Source organism: Takifugu flavidus, chromosome 7 (genome assembly GCF_003711565.1).
Source record: "Takifugu flavidus isolate HTHZ2018 chromosome 7, ASM371156v2, whole genome shotgun sequence".
Classification (NCBI taxonomy): domain Eukaryota; kingdom Metazoa; phylum Chordata; class Actinopteri; order Tetraodontiformes; family Tetraodontidae; genus Takifugu; species Takifugu flavidus.
The window spans coordinates 3,394,623-3,413,287 of NC_079526.1; the positions used below are offsets into that span (position 1 = coordinate 3,394,623).

General features: G+C 45.5%; 4 protein-coding genes and 1 long non-coding RNA gene across 6 annotated transcripts; 3 read left to right on the plus strand and 2 right to left on the minus strand.

The window, feature by feature from the left end:
- Positions 1-106: 106 nt before the first annotated feature.
- jade3 (jade family PHD finger 3) lies at positions 107-6,677 on the plus strand. 2 transcript variants are annotated; one of them, XM_057038768.1, is made up of 11 exons: positions 107-299; positions 2,095-2,154; positions 2,231-2,313; positions 2,466-2,623; positions 2,715-2,905; positions 3,015-3,226; positions 3,323-3,490; positions 3,551-3,667; positions 3,850-4,308; positions 5,416-5,533; positions 5,605-6,677. In XM_057038768.1, exons 2-11 carry the CDS (start codon positions 2,106-2,108, stop codon positions 6,420-6,422), a joined length of 2,373 nt encoding a protein of 790 aa, XP_056894748.1. In that variant the 5' UTR covers positions 107-299; positions 2,095-2,105; the 3' UTR covers positions 6,423-6,677. The 2 variants fall into 2 exon arrangements, with proteins under 2 accessions (XP_056894748.1, XP_056894749.1); XM_057038769.1 differs by lacking the exon at positions 107-299 and adding an exon at positions 794-817.
- A 1,516-nt stretch (positions 6,678-8,193) lies between these two features.
- Positions 8,194-11,854, plus strand: plcxd1 (phosphatidylinositol-specific phospholipase C, X domain containing 1). The gene is made up of 7 exons (XM_057038780.1): positions 8,194-8,549; positions 8,680-8,809; positions 9,229-9,371; positions 9,447-9,575; positions 10,229-10,384; positions 10,852-11,032; positions 11,181-11,854. The coding sequence occupies exons 2-7, from the start codon at positions 8,692-8,694 to the stop codon at positions 11,423-11,425; spliced, it is 972 nt and encodes a 323-aa protein (XP_056894760.1). The 5' UTR covers positions 8,194-8,549; positions 8,680-8,691; the 3' UTR covers positions 11,426-11,854.
- Positions 11,855-12,163: 309 nt separating this feature from the next.
- Positions 12,164-13,070, minus strand: LOC130528947 (uncharacterized). Its single transcript, XR_008951462.1, has 2 exons — positions 12,749-13,070; positions 12,164-12,633 (listed from the first exon to the last, which is right to left on the minus strand). It is a non-coding gene; the product is annotated as an uncharacterized LOC130528947 (long non-coding RNA).
- On the plus strand, positions 12,608-14,959 carry si:dkey-66a8.7 (PI-PLC X domain-containing protein 1). Its single transcript, XM_057038781.1, has 6 exons — positions 12,608-12,835; positions 13,081-13,217; positions 13,487-13,615; positions 13,685-13,840; positions 13,921-14,104; positions 14,179-14,959. Exons 1-6 carry the CDS (start codon positions 12,754-12,756, stop codon positions 14,427-14,429), a joined length of 939 nt encoding a protein of 312 aa, XP_056894761.1. The 5' UTR covers positions 12,608-12,753; the 3' UTR covers positions 14,430-14,959.
- An 86-nt stretch (positions 14,960-15,045) lies between these two features.
- On the minus strand, positions 15,046-18,038 carry gtpbp6 (GTP binding protein 6 (putative)). The gene is made up of 10 exons (XM_057038774.1): positions 17,396-18,038; positions 17,084-17,221; positions 16,936-17,006; positions 16,728-16,858; positions 16,557-16,627; positions 16,279-16,437; positions 15,989-16,197; positions 15,762-15,910; positions 15,538-15,690; positions 15,046-15,465 (listed from the first exon to the last, which is right to left on the minus strand). Exons 1-10 carry the CDS (start codon positions 17,730-17,732, stop codon positions 15,339-15,341), a joined length of 1,545 nt encoding a protein of 514 aa, XP_056894754.1. The 5' UTR covers positions 17,733-18,038; the 3' UTR covers positions 15,046-15,338.
- Between the last annotated feature and the right edge of the window lie 627 nt (positions 18,039-18,665).

Consider the following 18,665-nt stretch of genomic DNA (forward strand, 5'->3'; position numbering starts at 1 on the left):
TTCATGGAAAATGTGGTGAGAGACGCCCGTGAACAAATCGAGCGCACGCAGGCTCGAGGGGAGGGGGTGGAATCCGGCGGGGTTTAGGACCCGGCGGGACGCGCGGTACAATAGAGCTGTTGTGCCGTGGTGGTGGAAGGATTGCAGCCCTGGAGGTTCCCTCTGGTGGGGTACAAAATACTACATTTATCCCCGCATTCAGAACCAGAGCCCCCGTTTTTCTTGGTGGAAGCTGGGGGAAGGTTTATCCGGACCGATAGGAGGCTGAAATAAAGCGGACAGCAGAGCAGAAGCTGAAGGTAAGCGGGGGGGAATGTGAACAATATGGACAGTGTGCCAGGCTTGATCTGAATGGTTGATCCGGGCCAACGAGGCCTGCTCCTGGATTTAAAAAAAAATAGGATTCTTCCTGTTTCCTGCTGGATTTAATTTGAATAGTTCTAGTGTGGACGGATGTGGACCTGTTACCCTCTGTAAGCGCCGCTTTAATTGCTCTAGGAAGTGACATCTTTGTGTCCTGTGGCGCCCATGTTTGATTCCTCCCCAGCCCGCAGGGCGACGGGCCCGGCTGCGTCTGCCAGTTTGGCGCCAACATGGTTCTCCGGGACGCGGATTCTGCTTTCTGTCCCCTCTTTTGTCCCCTTTTGCCAGGACGTCCGGAGACACGGCAGCGTGGGGAGGTCATGTAAACAAGCCACAAACCCCGAGTAATTGGGGGGTTTTCCCGGTGAACATTAGTCCGGAGTTTGGGTGATCCCAACCAGTTTCTGTGAGGAAACAAGGCAGGAAGCTGTGGGTTTCGTTTAGTTCTGTGGAGGTTTGTGCTGGAATGGATTTATAAAGCTTATAAAACTGTCCAGAGTCCAGTTCTGACCCCAAATCCACCAAACATCAGGTTCTCCACGGTTGACAGGAGCCTTAATGTGGGATCTATTGCATTAGTTTGGGGATAAAACAGCAAAAAAACACTTAAATTGCTTAAGGTAGGGCACGATTTGGCTGTTGTGCAGCTTTTAAAGCCAGAAATTGATCACATCCCTTAGAAAATATCGGCAACGTCACGTTCATGTGTGACGTCACACGGTTCATCTCAAACACAAAAATTGGATTCGGTTGACGCCATTTTTATACGTTTTAATGTCATTTTCATGGTATAAAAAACTTCTCTGGGTGATTATTTCTGTATGATCCACATGTAAGAATTCAGTTCCTCACAAATTAGCTACAAACATGTAGGCAATTAAAATGCATTGTATTGTTGAGGGGACAAGGCCTGCTCTACTTGATGGGTCTCCAAATAAAGTCGAAACCATCCCATAAGTCAATATTTTACATAACCTCCCAGTCAGACTTTATACTAAAACAGGACGGCCCTCATTTTGTGCTCCTGCCAGCAGCAGATGCTGCCTTTGCAGCAGAGAATTGCTGATCTGGCTTTGTGTTCCTGTATTTTACATGGATTTAAACATATCTTTATGGTTTTCACCCGCCACCTTTTAGCCAAGATCTTTTTAAAGCTTTTTTTCCTGGGTCCAGGTTCTTCTTATCTCCAGGCCTGTAGAACCGGTACCCTCACATGTTTGGGCCCTGGTGGCTGGAGGAGAGTTGGCTCCGTGTCCCCTCCTGTCTTCATGGGGAATGTGAGGCATGTCCTGCCTGTTGGAATACTGTGCTAGTACATTTGGGGCTACTGTGGTTTTAGCTTGTGCAGTATTTAGAAACCTTTTTAGGGGTCTCGGCAACAACAACGTCGGCCTGTCTTGTTTCGCTTAACTTCATTTTTACTAGCAAGCGGTTGAAGATCAAGGCAGATAATTCCAAGAGCCAACAAAAGCAGCGTGCTAAATGCTGCGACACGGTTGCAAGATGAAAATACACTCCAAAATGTTATGATTTTGTCGTTGCAAATGAAGCTGACGAACAGCTTTGAGTTGTTAATAAGCAGTAACATCACATATTTCTGATGTTGGAGGATTATGAGGGGATTTTTTATTGGTAGCTTTCTTCAAACACCAGCTTCCTAGTTGTTCATTTGCTACGTGCTTTTATGAATGCATCTTATGTCATTTGTTATGTCGCTCTTGTTGTGTGCAGGATGTTACAGGATGAAACGGCTCAGGTCCTCTAGCAGCAGTGACAGTTCTGACAATGAAAGTGAGTCTTGTTAAGAGGAACCTCACCTGTTCCGCTTTGTCGGCCTTTAGATTCACTGAAATGTGCCTTTGTTCAGGTCCGTCCACCTCCTTTTGCTCCTCTAACAAGAATGGCGGCAAACCTGGAACGCCTGCCTCCAACCCGAAAAAACCAGCTGAAGTAAGTTCTTGTTTTGGATGTTTGCTGAGCAGAAAGGGGGGGTGCTGGATGCCAAAATATGCACAATGCAAGCCTCAAATGTGCAAGAAGCTAATTTAAAAACAGCTGCCCAAGTCTTTAAATGGGCTGAAGTTCTGTCACGTCTCCTGAAGGTGTTTAGAAAAGACCTGATCAGTGCCATGAAGCTGCCGGACTCCCACCACGTCCCCCCGGAGGACTACTACCTCCTGGCTGACACTTGGCGGCAGGAGTGGGAGAAAGGAGTCCAGGTGCTTGCGAGTCCCGATACCATCCCAGAACCATCAGCCAGGTAAGGCAGCACCGGCCAGAGGTGGCGCTGTGGGCAGACCAGTGTAGCGGAGCAGCGGTGGGCAGGTTGTCATGGTGGTCTTTGCGTGCAGAGTTATTGCAGAGAGGCCAACGGAGGTGCTTTACAGCCACCAGAGGAAGTACATCCAGAGCTCCAACCAAGAATCGACAGAACCGGGTTATGTCAACATCAGAGAGCTGGCAGAGGCCATGTGTCGCTACGATCTGGACGATGTAGACCTTTACTGGCTGAACATGCTCAACAAAGAGCTTGAAAGAATGGGTAATTCCACTAAATCATGCCGATTGTTGGACTGTGAAGTTGCTAATCCTGGAAGGGTCTTGTGTTTGGGGCGAATCAAGTGTCTCACCAAGAGTTTGTTCTCTTCAAGGGGAGGAGCCTATAGATGAGCTGACAATGGAACGCACCATAGAGGCTCTGGAGAGGCACTGCCACGACAACATAAACCACGCCATCGAGACGGTGGAGGGTCTGGGGATCGAGTACGACGAAGATGTCATCTGCGACGTGTGTCGCTCCCCTGACAGTGAAGAAGGCAACGACATGGTGTTCTGTGACAAGTGCAACATCTGTGTGCACCAGGTAACCAGCCCCCCCCCCCTACCCAGGAGTTAGATTGGTCTGCGCTGCTCTGGATCCTCTGAAAAGATGAAACCCTTTTACTCTGCCCTCCCCCAGGCCTGTTACGGCATTGTAAAAGTCCCTTTTGGGAACTGGCTGTGCAGGACTTGCGTCCTCGGCATCACCCCCCAGTGCTTGCTGTGTCCAAAGAAGGGCGGCGCCATGAAGGCCACACGCGCAGCCACGAAATGGGCACACGTCAGCTGCGCTCTGTGGATACCAGAGGTGAGATTCAAACAGCTGGCTGTGGATCGGGTCCCCGGTGACACGTTCTCGCTATTGTAGGTGAGCATCGCTTGTCCTGAGAGGATGGAACCCATCACCAAAGTCTCCCACATCCCTCCCAGCCGCTGGTCCCTCATCTGCAGCCTGTGCAAGCTGAAAACAGGCGCGTGTATCCAGGTGAGCTCCTCCGTGCCCTCTTGCACTGGTATTTGCGTTATTGTTTTTGTAAAGATCATAATTTGGCTGTCCTTTTTTATTTAAATGTTCCTTTTACATTGTGGCGGCCGGAATTTCTCAAGGCTCTTAGTTATTTTAGCGTTAAAATCAACGTGAGGAGAATAATACGTCGCTTTTCTCAGTGTTCCGTGAAGAACTGCACCACTCCTTTCCACGTCACCTGCGCCTTTGAGCACAACCTGGAGCTGAAGACCATCTTGGACGAAGGGGATGAAGTCAAGTTCAAGTCCTACTGCCTCAAGCACAGCCAGGGTAAAACCGGGGAGGCTGGCCTGAGCCCCGCCCGTTCGAAACCCCCCGCCGAGGCTGTGAAGGTGGGGCTGCGGGCGCAGAGGCTGCAGGAGCTGGAGGAGGACTTTTGCGCGCTGGTCCAGCCGGGGGAGGTGTCCCAGGAGCTCGGCCTCCCCGAGCGTCCCGCAGACTTCATCTTTCAGTACTGGAAGCTGAAGAGGAAAGCCAACTTTAACAAAGCTCTGCTGCCCCCTAAAGAGGAAGAGGAGAACGTGGTGCTCCAGCCGCAGGAGGACAGCATTCACACACGAATGCGGATGTTCATGCACCTGCGACAGGATCTAGAGAGGGTGAGCTCATTTTCACTTTTTCAAAGATTTGTTTTTGTTATCTTTTTTCTAATTATAATCATCACATGGTATTTTACACTCACCGGCCACATTATTAGGTACAACATGCTAGTAAAAGGTTGGACCCCCTTTTGACATGATGGCATCTATGATCTCAATCTCCCTTTCCACCACATCCCAAAGGTGATCTATTGGATTTAGATCTGGTGACTGTGGGGGCCACAGGAGTAGAGTGAAGGTCCAGAAATCAGTTTAATCTGAGCTTTGTGCAAGGGTGCATTATGCTGGTGGCTGTTGCCATCAGAAGATGGTCCACTGTGGTCATAGAGGGTTGGACGTGCCACATTCTGACCCGACCCGCTGAGTGTTGTCGCTGAAATCGAGACTCCTCAGACCAGCGGTGTTTGACAGGAGTGGCGCCGGTCTGGTGTCTCGCTGTAATCGGCTTCAAGGTTGGATGTGTTGTCCATTCAGAGATGGTGTTCTGCCTTTCTTGGTTGTAACCAGTGGTTCTGTGAGTTGCTGCTGCCTTTGTGTCATCTGTAGCAGTCTGCCCATCCTCCTCTGACCTCTGAAACAACTGCCGCTCATGATATCGTGCACGAAGCTCCCAGTAGTTGACCAGTAGTCCAACAGTTGACCAGCCTGCCTGCCACCAACAACCAGGACAAGATTAGAGCCGCTAAATTTCCTTTCTTCCCCGTCCTGGTGACGTTTGAACTTCAGCATGTTGTCGTGACGACGTGAATGAATGGAGCTGTGTCTGCGTGATTGGCTGCTTAGCTATTTGTGTTGACAAGCCAATGAACATTTGTACCTAATAAAGTGGCTGGCGAGTGTGTATATGTATGATATAGATGTTTGCATTATTTGAATTTCCTATGTGGAAACGTTTTGATGGTGCTAATGTTTGTGCAGACCTGCTCATAATAGTCTGAGCACAGATATGCCTCAATGTCCACATATGTAGAATCGCTCTGAATATTTATGTGAATATTAATATGATGCCTTATGTGAAAGTGACAGGGCAGCATGAGCGGTCATTTAACGAAGGCTGATTGAATGAAACGGACTCAACGCTGCGAATATATTTGTTTTGTGGTGCAGGTGAGGAACCTGTGTTACATGGTGAGTCGCCGGGAAAAGCTGAAGCTGCTGCAGAGCAAAGCACAAGAGCAGATGTTCAACTTGCACGTGGCACTCGTCAATCAGGAACTCTCTGCTGGTGAGTCATTCATCGCTCTTGCTGTCAGAATATCTATCAGAGCTGAGACTTAAACCCCCCCACCCCCCCAGGTCTGCAGCCCTCATGCCTCATGGAGAGTATGTTGTTCCACCCTGCTCCCAGAATAACCCTGAAGCTGAAAATGCCCAAATCCTCAAGTGTTGGAAACGGAAACCCCGCTTTCAAATCTGGTAACGGGCCGCTCTGTCCGGACAATAGTGGTAATGTAGCAGATCAGCCCGGTGGAGGTCTGGGTCAGGGGAAGCCCCAGCTACATGAAAATGGCCGGGGAGAAGAGCGTCCCAACAACGGGCAGCTCTCCTCCTCCAGCAACTCTGCGTCCGCCGTGAGGTTCACAGGCAAACCCTTAGCTCTACACGCTGCTCTCCATGGCCACTCCTCCAAAGGCAGGAGGAAACCGGACCAGGAACGCCCCCGCGTGTCTAAATCCAACGGGCTTTACGAGAAGATTGTTTCTCAGAAGAACAAATCAAGCGAACCCCCCTGTGATCAGTACGCTTCCAAAAAAGGTGTGAGTAAGAGCAGCTTTCACAAGTCTGCCATGGAGCACTTTGGCAGGCCTTTCAAAGATGCCACCATTAGCTTAGTGAGGACCACAGAGGACCGGCTGGCCTCTGACAAGCTGTCTAGGGACACTGCAGCCAAGGACAGACTGTGGACCAAACCAGTGCCTGAGCACAAAGTCAAAAGCAGCCGATCGTACCAGGACAGCGACGGATATTGTCCCGATCTGGAGCTCAGTGACTCCGAGCCTGAGGCCAAAGGGCGACGAGGGCAGCAGGTCGAACGGGCTCACCTGGACCCTCCCAGGAAAGGGATTAGTCACGGGAAAAAGACACTGGGTTCCAGACACGCCATGCAAAGGTGACATTAGCTGAGACACAGCAGCTGTTGTCTCTGAGCAACAGGACCTCTGGGAATACGTCTCCGTCAGGGAGACACAGCAGCGCACAGCGCCGTGGACATTAATAATGCATAATTAGTCTTCAAGAACATCTTCCAGAGGCTCTTTAAGCAAACCGCCCTCATTTTTAGTGTCGGTTGTTCTGAGATTACAATGATTGTGGTGAGAATGGAATTTTGTACTCGACTTTGTATTAAACAGTTTTGCTCCCAACTCACAGATGTTGTGTTTGACTTTGATGTTTAGCGACGCATGATCCAATGTTATGAACACCTTAATGAGCTGACTGGGGACCTTTCCATGCTGGATGGATGGAGACTGATTAAATATCCCATTAAATGCCTTTATTTTGGGTTATTTCAGCTTTGACAAACTTAAAAATTCAAATTTTGAATTAGCGGTGTTAGTATTGTCAAATATGTAATTAGTTTGCAATTTTAAATTCTTACGAAAGGCGAAACTGCCTATCGCTGAAATTTGTCCCATCTAAGATACCGTACGAGTTGCTGCAGTTCTGTGAGTGAACACAAGGTGGCACACTTCTGTGGACAGGAAGCAAATTCTCTTAAATAATATGGACAGATGAGAATCAGTTGCTATGGTAAAATAAAAAATCTCAAGTAAACTCAATAATATACAATTTAATTTCTACTTTAGTTTTATCTACCCTCTTGGATACTTTTCTCCATTAAAGTTTTAAAGGACCAGCTAATCAGATTTTGAAAATTAGGTTTGGGGGAAATATCCCAATTTTAGCTCTTTGACTTTTATTCTTTATCTTTTATTTCCGCATTGTTACAAATGAAAATATGTCCATCCCAGAGATGTATATCCTCTGGCTGGTGTTATTTACAATAGGCACCACTTAGAAGAGCTCAAAAGTGTTGCGAGCTGTAGTTTCCTTCACTGCTCTGGGTAGTGCAGTTTCAGCCTTTATTGACCTACTGGGGGGAGAAAAAGCTGAGGAGGACCTGACAAACCACATTATCTCAATTAAGACAATCAATTTCCTCTTGGGAAGCGTATCTAAAAGCAAAGGTCAGTGCTGTAGTGTTGTGGGCAACTGACAATGCGATCAATCAAATATATGACGTGTTGATTTGTCGATTCCCAAATGAAGTATAATCAAACAAGTCTAAAGTTCAAAGGATCAATAAGGTTTTGACTGAATCCTGCTAATCTGGTGAAGCGGTGTGTTCCAGTTCCTATTTATGATAAATATTCCATCGGTTTGGCTGATGGATCTGGGTTTTTTGTTTTGTTTTGTTTTTGAAAATCAGAAATAACACGTTTATGTTTGTTTGTTTCAGGTAAATCAGCACCAATCCAAATAAACTGAAACTGACCATCTTTAAAACCTATTACTCCTTCAGAGGAGTCACAGGTTTGAGGTCCAATTCTGGTTTTATACCAAGTCCTCCCAGTGCCTGTGTGGGTTTCCTCTGGGGACACCAGTTTCCAGTCTAAAAACACACTTTATGTTCACTGCCCATCCAGTTCCTCCCTCACGATTATTTTCCAACCTATGATAGCCATGAGTGTTTGTGTTGCATTCTTTTCATTCCGTGTGCAGCCGTAGATCCAGCAAAGACGGCACATGTGTAGATGGATCAAGGATGGATGACAAGAATGGTGTGTGACGTGTCTGGAGGTGTGGAGCGGCCATATTCCAGTGGGCTCTTTAAGGGGAGAGGCTCCCTGCATCTGCTGATCTGTCATCTGCAGGCTCGGTGCCGCCTCCCTCTCTCTCTCTCTCTCTCACACACACACACGCCAGGTGAACAAACACACACACACCGTCGCTGCACTTGAACCATCCAGCAGGTTAGGTGCAGCTATTTAGTGATGGGGAAACGCTAAGCGAGGCTGAAATGCGCCGGATCCACCTGCCTGACTGGGCTGGACCGCGCAGGTGTGGAAGAGTTGGTCTCCGCGTGTCATCATGCATGTTTAATGTTCATCATGACATTTTGGAACGCGCTGGGATGAACGGCCGCCCGTGGTGCACGCCTGCACTTTTAGTCCTCGTCTTCGTCCTTTGTGGAGGTGGGACCGGTTCGGCTGGTCGGGTGATCGCGGAGGTCTGATCGCGTAAGTGCGCCAACAGGATTTACAGTTCAGACGCATCCTGATAGCGGACGCCAAGTTGTCATCGGCAAGGAGATGTGATGACAGGATCTTTTTAGTGCGTGTGGTGTGAAATGTGCGCTCACTCCCTCAGCCGGAGCTCAGGATGTCCTCTGTGTGCGGGTGGAGCGAACCGAGCCTGGGGGAGCTGCCCATGGAGAGCTGGATGTCTCACCTGCCCTGCGCTCTGTGGGACATTCCCCTGTCCCACCTGGCCATCCCAGGTAGGCTCCTCTGGCAACCAGTAGTGTCCTATGGATGGATGGATCTCAATCCGCTTTAATTGATCCTGTTATTCTTATATTGTTGCTTCTTACTGGGTTGGGCCACAATGGTGAAAGATTATGGGGAGCACCGCCTGGAATGTCTTTTTCTGTCCATGTGGCCAAGACTTTTGTGCAACATTCATTGATTCAAATCAAATGTTGATGAGAGGAGGCTAAAGTCTTGGGATTTGGGCTTTTATCAATTCAATTATCTACATAATTATGAAACATTGAAAATTAATTATGAAACACTGAAAGATTATGAAACAACAGCAGTGGTTGTAATGTGACTTTTCTCATCAGACCATGGAGCCATTGTACAGGACAATCGTGTGTCTCCCTCCATTTAACAAATCCCTCTTTATTTCCACATGCAGGCAGCCACAACGCCATAACCTACTGCCTGGATATGAACGACAGATCTCCAGTCGATCTCACCCAACCAGACATGCTTCAAAAGCTGGACAAATACATGAAGCCCCTCATTCGTCCGTTTGTGTACAAGTGGGCCATAACCCAGGTGAATGACCTGTTTCAGCCACTCGTTTCCACGGTAATCCCACAACGCTGGTTTTGTTTGTGTGCATTGCCGTAGGAGTATTCCATGAAGCAGCAGCTGGACTGCGGGGTCAGGTACTGTGACCTGAGGATCGCACACAGGCCCAATGACAGCTCCACTGATCTGTACTTCTACCACGGAGTCTACACCACCGTCACCGTGGAGGTGAAGTAATGTGCCAATGTGATGCAGTGACTGCACACAATCTTTTGCTTTCTTGTGGTTGTGTGGATATTCAAACACACACACACACACACACACACACACTACTATGACTGTCCTGCAGCGGCGTGCATTTCTCCATATTTTCCTTGCTGTGTTCATGACACCTTTATGTGTCGGCAAGGTTTTCTTCCCGGTTGTGCTGGCGTGGACCCTGCAGGTCTGCGTCTCCAAATACAGCACACCCTGCTGTATTCGCCATGGCAACCGATTTTGTGTGAGCATCAGCACTTTTCCGGAGCACTGTTAAGGTGCTGCAATGTCCATATTTATTTGTTTATTTACTCTTTTCATTTAACAATGAGGGTCAACTGAACCTGCAACAGTAGATATTAACGGCGTTAAATAATCAAGGATAAAACACCTTTATAAAAGTAGTTGTTTGTCTTGTGAATAGCAACATTCCTCAGAATAGAGCAGAAAACTCTGTAGGCTCGTCTTCGCTGGCGTCTGCTCCAGCAGAGGCAGCAGATGGTGGGAACTCAAATGACCTGAAGGTTATTTTCCATCATCACACCCACATAAAGGCTTTTATTTCTCCTTAATGTTGTGACACAAAAGACCCCGGCGGACTAAAAGCTTGTGTTCTCCTGCAGAGCGTTCTCGTGGAGATACGAGAGTGGCTGGATGCTCATCCCAAGGAGGTGGTCATCCTCTCCTTCAGTCATTTCCTCGGCCTGAGCCAGGAGCTCCACGCACTGCTGATCACAACCATACGCAAGATATTCTGCTCCAGACTCTGTCCCAAAACGGTAGCGGTTCTGTTATGGAACATTGAATTTTACTTATTTTCTTTAAAACTTTAGGGGGTCAGCCATTTTGAGAATTTTTAATCATGTTCAGTTATTGTACATCTACAATTGTAGTTCACCATATTTCATTTTTTAATTGTGTTTGTGGAATCTGTCTATTTAGCTCATTGTTGTGACTACGTAACTGATTTGTTTCCTCCATCTTCATTACCTGAATAGCTTTGGATTGTAATAATGTGCATGTTAGGTGTTTTTTCACATCATTAATTATTTAAACGGGTTTTTTGTTTGAACTTGTGCGTGAGACATACACCTGCTTTGTGTCATAAATGTAGAGGAAACCGATGTTGAAGTGATGTCACATGAAGTGAGAACGTCACAAGAAGGGGATGAAGATTTAAATTTTACAGTGACAATAATCTGCGTCTTATCCTCTGATGACATTAGGACTGTTGTGCTGATTTCAGGAAGTGTTAACTCTTCGAAACCTGTGGTCCCGCGGCTGCTCGGTGATAGCCACCTATGAACACAGCATTGCGAGTTGCCACGGCGATCTGTGGCCGCACATTCCGTACTGGTGGGCCAACAAATGCAAGGCTGAGACTCTGATCGAGGCCTTCGAACACAGAAAAAAGCACGACAGGCCGGGTATCTATCCATCCATCCATCCATCCATCCATCCATCCATCCATCCATCCATCCACCCATCCATCCATCCATCCATCCATCCAACTCTGGCAAAACGTTAAACTGAGTGTCTTTTACACGTCCAAAACCTGCTTGTTTTGTGTTTCAGGTGGTTTGTTTGTGACTGGAATTAACCTCACGGTCGACTTGAAGTACATCTGCACGCACCCGTCCGAGTCCCTGAAGGACCTGGTGATGTCCACGTACTCCATGCTGCTGGGCTGGGTCAAGGAGCAGACCCCCGGATCTCGAGTGGGCTCCGTCAACATCATCGCCGGAGACTTTGTGACAGAGAGACAGTTTGCACCCACCGTGGTTACGCTGAATGAGAAACTACTCAAGAGCTCCTCTTAACCTTTCGCAAATTTGCATTGTTTGACAAGAAATGCCTAAAATATACACACTTGGTAAGTTGGTGACACACATATGTATATTTACTTGAATGAATGCACCTTTTTAAGGCAGTGAAACTATAAAACTGTTTTTAGCATTTTGATATGCATTTTATTTACATTCAGTTCACTATTTATTCATTATATTGTGTTTGTTTTCATGAGTCAGCAAAACCACTAGTTTTAAACCAAAGCAATACTGATTGATCTAATTCATGACCGCGTTTGAAGCACAATGTATTCGATGGGCACATTTGGATGAGACACGTATCTGTAGTGTAGAGATGACTAAACACTTATGCAAAATGCATGTAAAAGTATTTGCATGATTCCAACTTGCACCATTGTGCCTGTTGAAATGAGCTTTTACAATAAACCTGATCATTTTCAACATGGCAGTTGTGCCTTTTTGTCACATAAAAACTGGTATTAATATTTCCTCCAGGGTACCTGCACTGAAAAAGCACAATCTCTGCTCACACTCTACTGTTTTCAGGCCATAACAGGCCATGAGTGGGAAAACCCCTTTTGTATTCCCCTGCAGTCTTCTTTTCAAAGCCTTTGGATGCATTCACAATAGCCTGTTTTGCATCATTTGTCAGCCTGGATCGGCTTGGTGTGAACATTTCACCCTTACTCGTTTACGTGATGGAAAAACAAATCGCTTACACAAAGCTCTTAAATGTGTCGAAAACGTGAGGTGATGCACAAGTTATAGGCTACTATTAGGGTGGCATGAAAATCTGTCATAAGCATCAATGGCTGAGGTTTTATTGACACTTAGTGTGCTCAGAGAAACTTTTAAAATTAAGACATTAGGAATTACAAACATACAGTGTTATATGATAAAATAAAACCTGACACTGTTTATGCCATCACGATGAATGAAGTCGGGTTCTTCACAAGCCTGTTTAACCATTGGGGCGTGGTGACGTCATATACAAACCGGAAATACACTCGTTACGATTTATGGTACCGGTATCTTTTTATTTTATTTTATTTTTTAGATTTTTCTAGTTACAAACACCGTGATGAATTATATGTTTCACTATTTTTTAGATTTCACATTAATACAAAATGTGCATTGAATTTTTTAAATAGTTTCCATCCACCGAAGGCTAAAGTCAACGGCGAAAGAATGAGGAAATGTAGTTATCTCCCTCCTCCTTTCTTCGAGTCCATCGATATGATAAAAAAAAAGAAGATCGATTAGTCGACACGCCTTTTTTTCAAATGTAGGTCAGATGTGTTTTTAGTTTAAAAATTAATCACAAGTGTGACTGACTCGACATGGAGCTGAACGGCGAAGACTGGATGGCAGCTTTACCCGAAGAGCTGTGGGACGTCCCGCTCACACATCTGGCGATACCCGGTATATTTGATTCATTTTTAAAGCTTTTCTCCACACACACAGCTTCGGAAGCGTTGGAAAACAGAAAACAACGCATCGTCTGTTCTATAGGACAAATCTGTGGACCGATTGCTGTTTAGTTGTTTGTATTGTTATGTAAATATCAGGTGTTTCCGGTAAAGGCACATTCGTGTTGTTTTAGTTGTGGGAAAAACAGAGCAAAGTTTGTGTGATTTTTATTGTGTTTCTTCACACAATGTATCCAGGGAGCCATGATGCCATGAGTTACTGCCTGGACATTAACTCTCCTCTGGTGGAGTCAGAATCGGACTCTTTTCGGCTGCTGGACAGACTCTGCTGCTGCTTTACCAGACCCACCATTTTTAAATGGGCCACCACACAGGTAATATGATAGAGACACATATTGGGGGTGGGGAGGTCAGCCACAATATTATTCTGGATCTTCTTTGTTATTAACAATGGTAACCAGATTTAAGTATGACAAGCACTATTCAAAGAGAAAATTATGAGCCCAAAACTGTAGAAAACCAGGATGTTTGTTGTACGCAGCTATTGGGTCCGTTGTCGTAGACATTTAACTTGTGCATATGTTTGTAAAAATCCCTGATGGATCCTGACAGCAAACACTTTACAAATCACTATTCCTTGCAGGACAAAAGCATAGAGGAGCAGCTGTCCGTGGGGATTCGCTTCTTTGATCTCCGCGTCGCACACAAACCCAAGGACTCATCCAGTGACCTTTACTTCACACACGTCATATACACACATTTAACCGTTGTGGTGAGGATAAGCATCTCATTTTAAAGTTTGTTGGGACTTTTTTTTTTTTTAAAAGGAAGTTCTTTGCAGGAAGTACTGCTGTGTGTTGCCACCTGGCTGAGGTCTCATCCAAAGGAGATTGTTATCCTTGCTTGTAGCCATTTTGAGGGAATGAATGAGAGGCTCCACCAGTCCTTTATTTTCTCCCTGAAGAGGATGTTTGGCTCAAAGCTCTGTCCTAAAACGGTTGGTTACCTCATCAGGCAGCAGGTTGAACAGTCTGAAATCGCTACGATGACATAAACGAGCCATTATGGCCTCTGCAGGAGTCCAACCTGACGCTGCGGCACCTGTGGGCCTCTGGCTACCAGGTCATTTTGTCATACGAGTCCCAGGAGGCATTAGAATATAAGGAGCTCTGGCCTGAAATCCCATATTGGTGGGCCAACAAGCGCACGGCTGATGGAGTGATGAGTTACATGGACTGCAAGAAACACTCTGGACGACCAGGTTTACAGTCATATCTCAGGATTTTGATGCATTTTCAGGAGTCTACTAATATTTAAAACATTTATTTTCCTCAGAGGGCTTTTTCGTTTGCGGACTGAACCTGACGGCTGATAGGTGCTTCATCACCAAGAATTCGAAGCAGTCCCTGCGGACGCTGACCTTTACTAACTGGAAGTGTTTGAGCGAGTGGCTGGAGGAGCAGAATCCTGGAGGAGGCCATGAGAGCCTGAACATCATCGCAGGAGACTTTGTGGGCCCTCTTCCTCTTTGTTCTCTGGTTATTGCACTCAACCTAAAACTTCTACGAAAGAATATCGTTAATTAAAACGAATAGGTGCATTTTTAATTGCTTGAGGTCTCAGAAGAGGTGACCCAATCCATCTCATGCTTTTACACTAAACTGCTGTAATGCTGTAACTTTCACACTAAAACCCATGCGAGCGCTGAGCTGCATTTATCAGAACTGTGAAAGTCTACTTTCCACAGCACAATTGTGAACATTTTCAATGCTATTATATAGTTTGCATTCACTACTAACTCGCCTTGAAAAATTCAGACTAACCCAAAAGATTTTCAAGCAAAGATTTAAGTCTGCTACTCAGGGGCTATTCACAGGGGCATTCCTCAAGGCTCAGGACTAGGGTGTCCTGCATGTCTTACTCTACCTCTTATTCACAACAGGCCAGGAGTGATGATTTTAAAAATGGATGATGTTCTGAACTTTGTCAGAATCTATTCCTCAGTCTGTTTGTACCTGGATTTCTCTTTATATAAAACCGTTCTGTATATTTTCTTGAGAATGAGACCCAGCGTCTGATTCGGATTACATGTCAAAATAAAGTGTAATGAACCCGTTATAGCTGTTATATTAGATATCTACTGCTGTTCTGCAATGTTGATCAAATCAGCCACTTCCCCAAGAGAGTTAACATTTGCTAACATTAGCATTCCAAGCATATGTTTTATTTCAAGAGGCTCTGGAGGAACATTCCACTTAGATCTGTGAGGCAGACAAGTATCATTTATTTTCACTGAAAAAGTTAAATCAGTCCTTTGGCAAAAAATAGGAACTGGAGAAACAGCCAAGTCACTTTAATCTGTAACTCAGGGGTTCGAATATATAATATATATATATATATATTTTTGCATATTGGATTAACACATCATTCTTCTATAAATTACTAGTTGCATTTTTATTGAAGCTTCCTTTACATTTGGTGTGGATACAGTGGCACTACTTCACTGAAAACAGCTTCTTGTAGCGTCCGTAAGCAGCAGTGCTGATGACGACCTTGACGATAGCAGAGCCGTCATTTGCATCCACCTCCACGTCCTGAACAGTAGCCTCCTTGTACAGCCAACTAAAGATAAAGATGCACATTTACTGCAAACACTTTCGTGTTGGTCATGTTACTGGGAAATCATGCGCCCACCTCAACTGGGGACTGCTGAGATCAACTCTGAGGTCTAAAATGTGTTTCCCTGTCGAGGCGATGATCTCTGCTTCCACCGCCATCTTCAGCTCATCCAGGCCGCGTCCATCCAAGGCAGATATGGGCAGCACGTGAGGGTCCATAAACTGATAACTGAGGGGGCAGAAAATGATTTGAACTTTATTTTCTTACCTCAAAACCACGCTGGTGATTTCAGGCCTTACTTGTCAATGAGATCGATTTTATTGTGGACTTCTATCATGGAGCCCATCAGCCTCTCGGGGATTTGTAGATTCTTGAGAACATTCAGTACGTTGACCTTCTGATTCACCGTCTCTGGATGACTGATGTCTCTGACGTGAACCAGCAAATCCTGTAAGTCCGCAGAAACAAGCGAACGTCAGGAAACGTGCTGCACAAAACTGAAGATTTGGGAAACTTTGTTACGCACCGAATGTTTGATGTCTTCCAGAGTGGCAGAGAAGGAATCAATGAGCTGGTGAGGCAACTGGGACAAGAAACCTATGGTGTCCACATACAGAACCGTCATGTGATTAGGCAACTGGCCTGCATGGACCGTGACATCCAGGGTGGCGAAAAGTTGGTTTTTGGGTTGAAGACCACTGTCACCAGTCAGTGATTTAATCAGAGTTGTTTTTCCTGCGCAGAAAAAAATAAATTAAACCAGTTGTTTCCTGAGAAGTAGCCAAGAAATTAGCACCCGGCTCCCCCGTCCCTCACCACAGTTGGTATACCCCAACACAGAGACGACAGGAAACTCCTTATGTTTGCGCTGAGATCGAAGAAGGTGCCGCTTTCTGCGCAGTTTTTCAAGTGCTGATCGAATCTTGAGCTCACGTTCCCTCAGCAATCTCTGTTGGACCTCCAGCAGGGTCTCCCCTGTGAGGAACCAGTCAGGTAACTAAGTACATTTACTCAAGCACTGTAACTTACGATGAGGTATTTTGATTTTCTATGACAGGAACGTCTGGAAAAACAAAACAGCATCTGGACGTTACCTGAACCTCCGATATATTTTGATCGTCCACCTTGCTGATCCAAGTTGGCAACGTCATTTCTCAGGCGCGATCTTCCGTTGTTAAATAAATGCACAAACAGGAAACCGGTTAGTAAAAGTAATTTGAACTCAAATGGAGTAAAATTATCAGTAATCTTAATGGGTAATTTACCTTAACAAGGGGATCTCTGCAAGAGAAATCTGTAGTTTGGCCTCTTTAGTTTGTGCATTGCGGCGGAAAATGTGGAGGACCACTGAGTATCTGTCAAAAACACTGACCCCCCAGGCTTCCTTCAGCTCCTTCTGTACAGGTAAAAGAGTCAGTTGGTGGAGAAATGCTTTCTGTATGCAGCCAGAGGGAACATGACACAGAAACCCACCACGGACAAAGGAGACAGGCGCTCGACGTTGACAAACACAGCTGTGATTCCTGCCGTTTGCCGAATTTTCTCTGATGGAGGAGACAGCAAAAACACGCTCAAGCGCTCCAGTTTCTCACCGAAACCCAGTGAATTATACCAACGATACCTGTAAGAGACTGAAAGTTGCCTTTGCCAAATATCCTCTTCTTCTCCGGCGTCTTGGTGGAAAGGATAATGCTGTCCACCACTGTCCAGTTGTCCAAAGTGTTCACAAGTCCCACAGCCTCAGCCAACATCAGCTCAGCTGCAGGCAAAAGTCCATCACGTCACTGACCAAACCAGAAATTTGACCTCTCACCATAATGCTCCTCCTTGTTGATCCTTAATGTTTCCATACGTTACTATACTTCCATCCACTAGGTGGTGGGGTTAGGTATTTGCAACCTGTGGACAGAGCTGGACTGAACGGGCTCCTCACCTGTGGTCAGGTGCTGCTTCCTGCTTCCCCACTTGACGTCAGGGTGGACGATGAACAGCCTGTGTTGACCCTGTCCAACTTCTGCAATGTCTTGCTGCTGAAACAGCTCCTCCACCTCGCTGTCATCAATAAAATCTTCCTCCTCCTCCTCCTCCTCGGTAGATGCTGTGTATCGACCTTTGCTGACCTCATCAGTGTTTCTCCCTCTCGCTGCAGACAGGACAAACGGCCTGACCGGCAGAAAACGCGCTGTTGTGGGGCGATGGAGGGGGCAGATAGCGGTGCAGGACCGTTGCAGGGCCGGTAACCACCTCTGAATTGTCCTCAGTGCTGCCATGTTTTTGCAAGTTTAACCAGCTGTGGTTTGACCATCACTGAATGTGAGACCCTGTCATTCTATGGGAGAAGCATTCCTGTCAAAAAGTACTATAAACAACTGGAAAGCGCACAGTGATGTGTGTTATAACAATAATGTATGTAACTTAGCTGCACTTGTCATCTCCTTGTAGCTGAAATACGCGCCAATGACTTTTAAAGGCGAAATGAAACAATTTATTTTTCCTGTCGTCTTAACGCTGTTTTGTTTTTAGGCATGAAATAACTTCCGCATTTTCCCACATTTTTGTCTTTCAGGCCAGTCTTTCATGTTTAGCCTCAGGTTGTATTAAAAACTAACCATTTTAAAAATTTCAATCCATAAAGATGGAACATTTTTTTCTTATCTTAAACTGGGGTAAGTTTTTTTTTAATTAACATTATTTTTATAAAGGCTCGAAGAAGAGACTACCTGCGAGTCAATACGAAGGATACACACCATGTCGTAGTGCTCGTCATATTACGTCATTTCCGGTTAATATTTAACTCATTAATATAACAATTTAAAGAAAATTGTATAAATGAGACAACCCAAAAAGTAGTTGGTTCGCAAACAAGCAAGTATTAAAACGAATAAAAGATTTAAACATACATTACACATTTTCGTTTTCTCCTCGTGGATCCTTACGGTACTGCTGGAGCGTAATAGTTTTAATTTCACATTCCTTTCTTTGATTTTAATGATACAAACTCGATTTATTCTCGCTCAGGCCTCGCTATTCAACTATGTCAAGGCACTCTAGATTTATATTAATTTGGTAATTTCCTTTTTACAGGTAATTGCTGTACCACACGTAACTGAAATTATTACAATCGATTCACAAATTATCTTAAGTAAATTGAGACTGAGAAAGTGTGCTTTCCACATTTCAGTTTTTATTTAAGCGATATGATT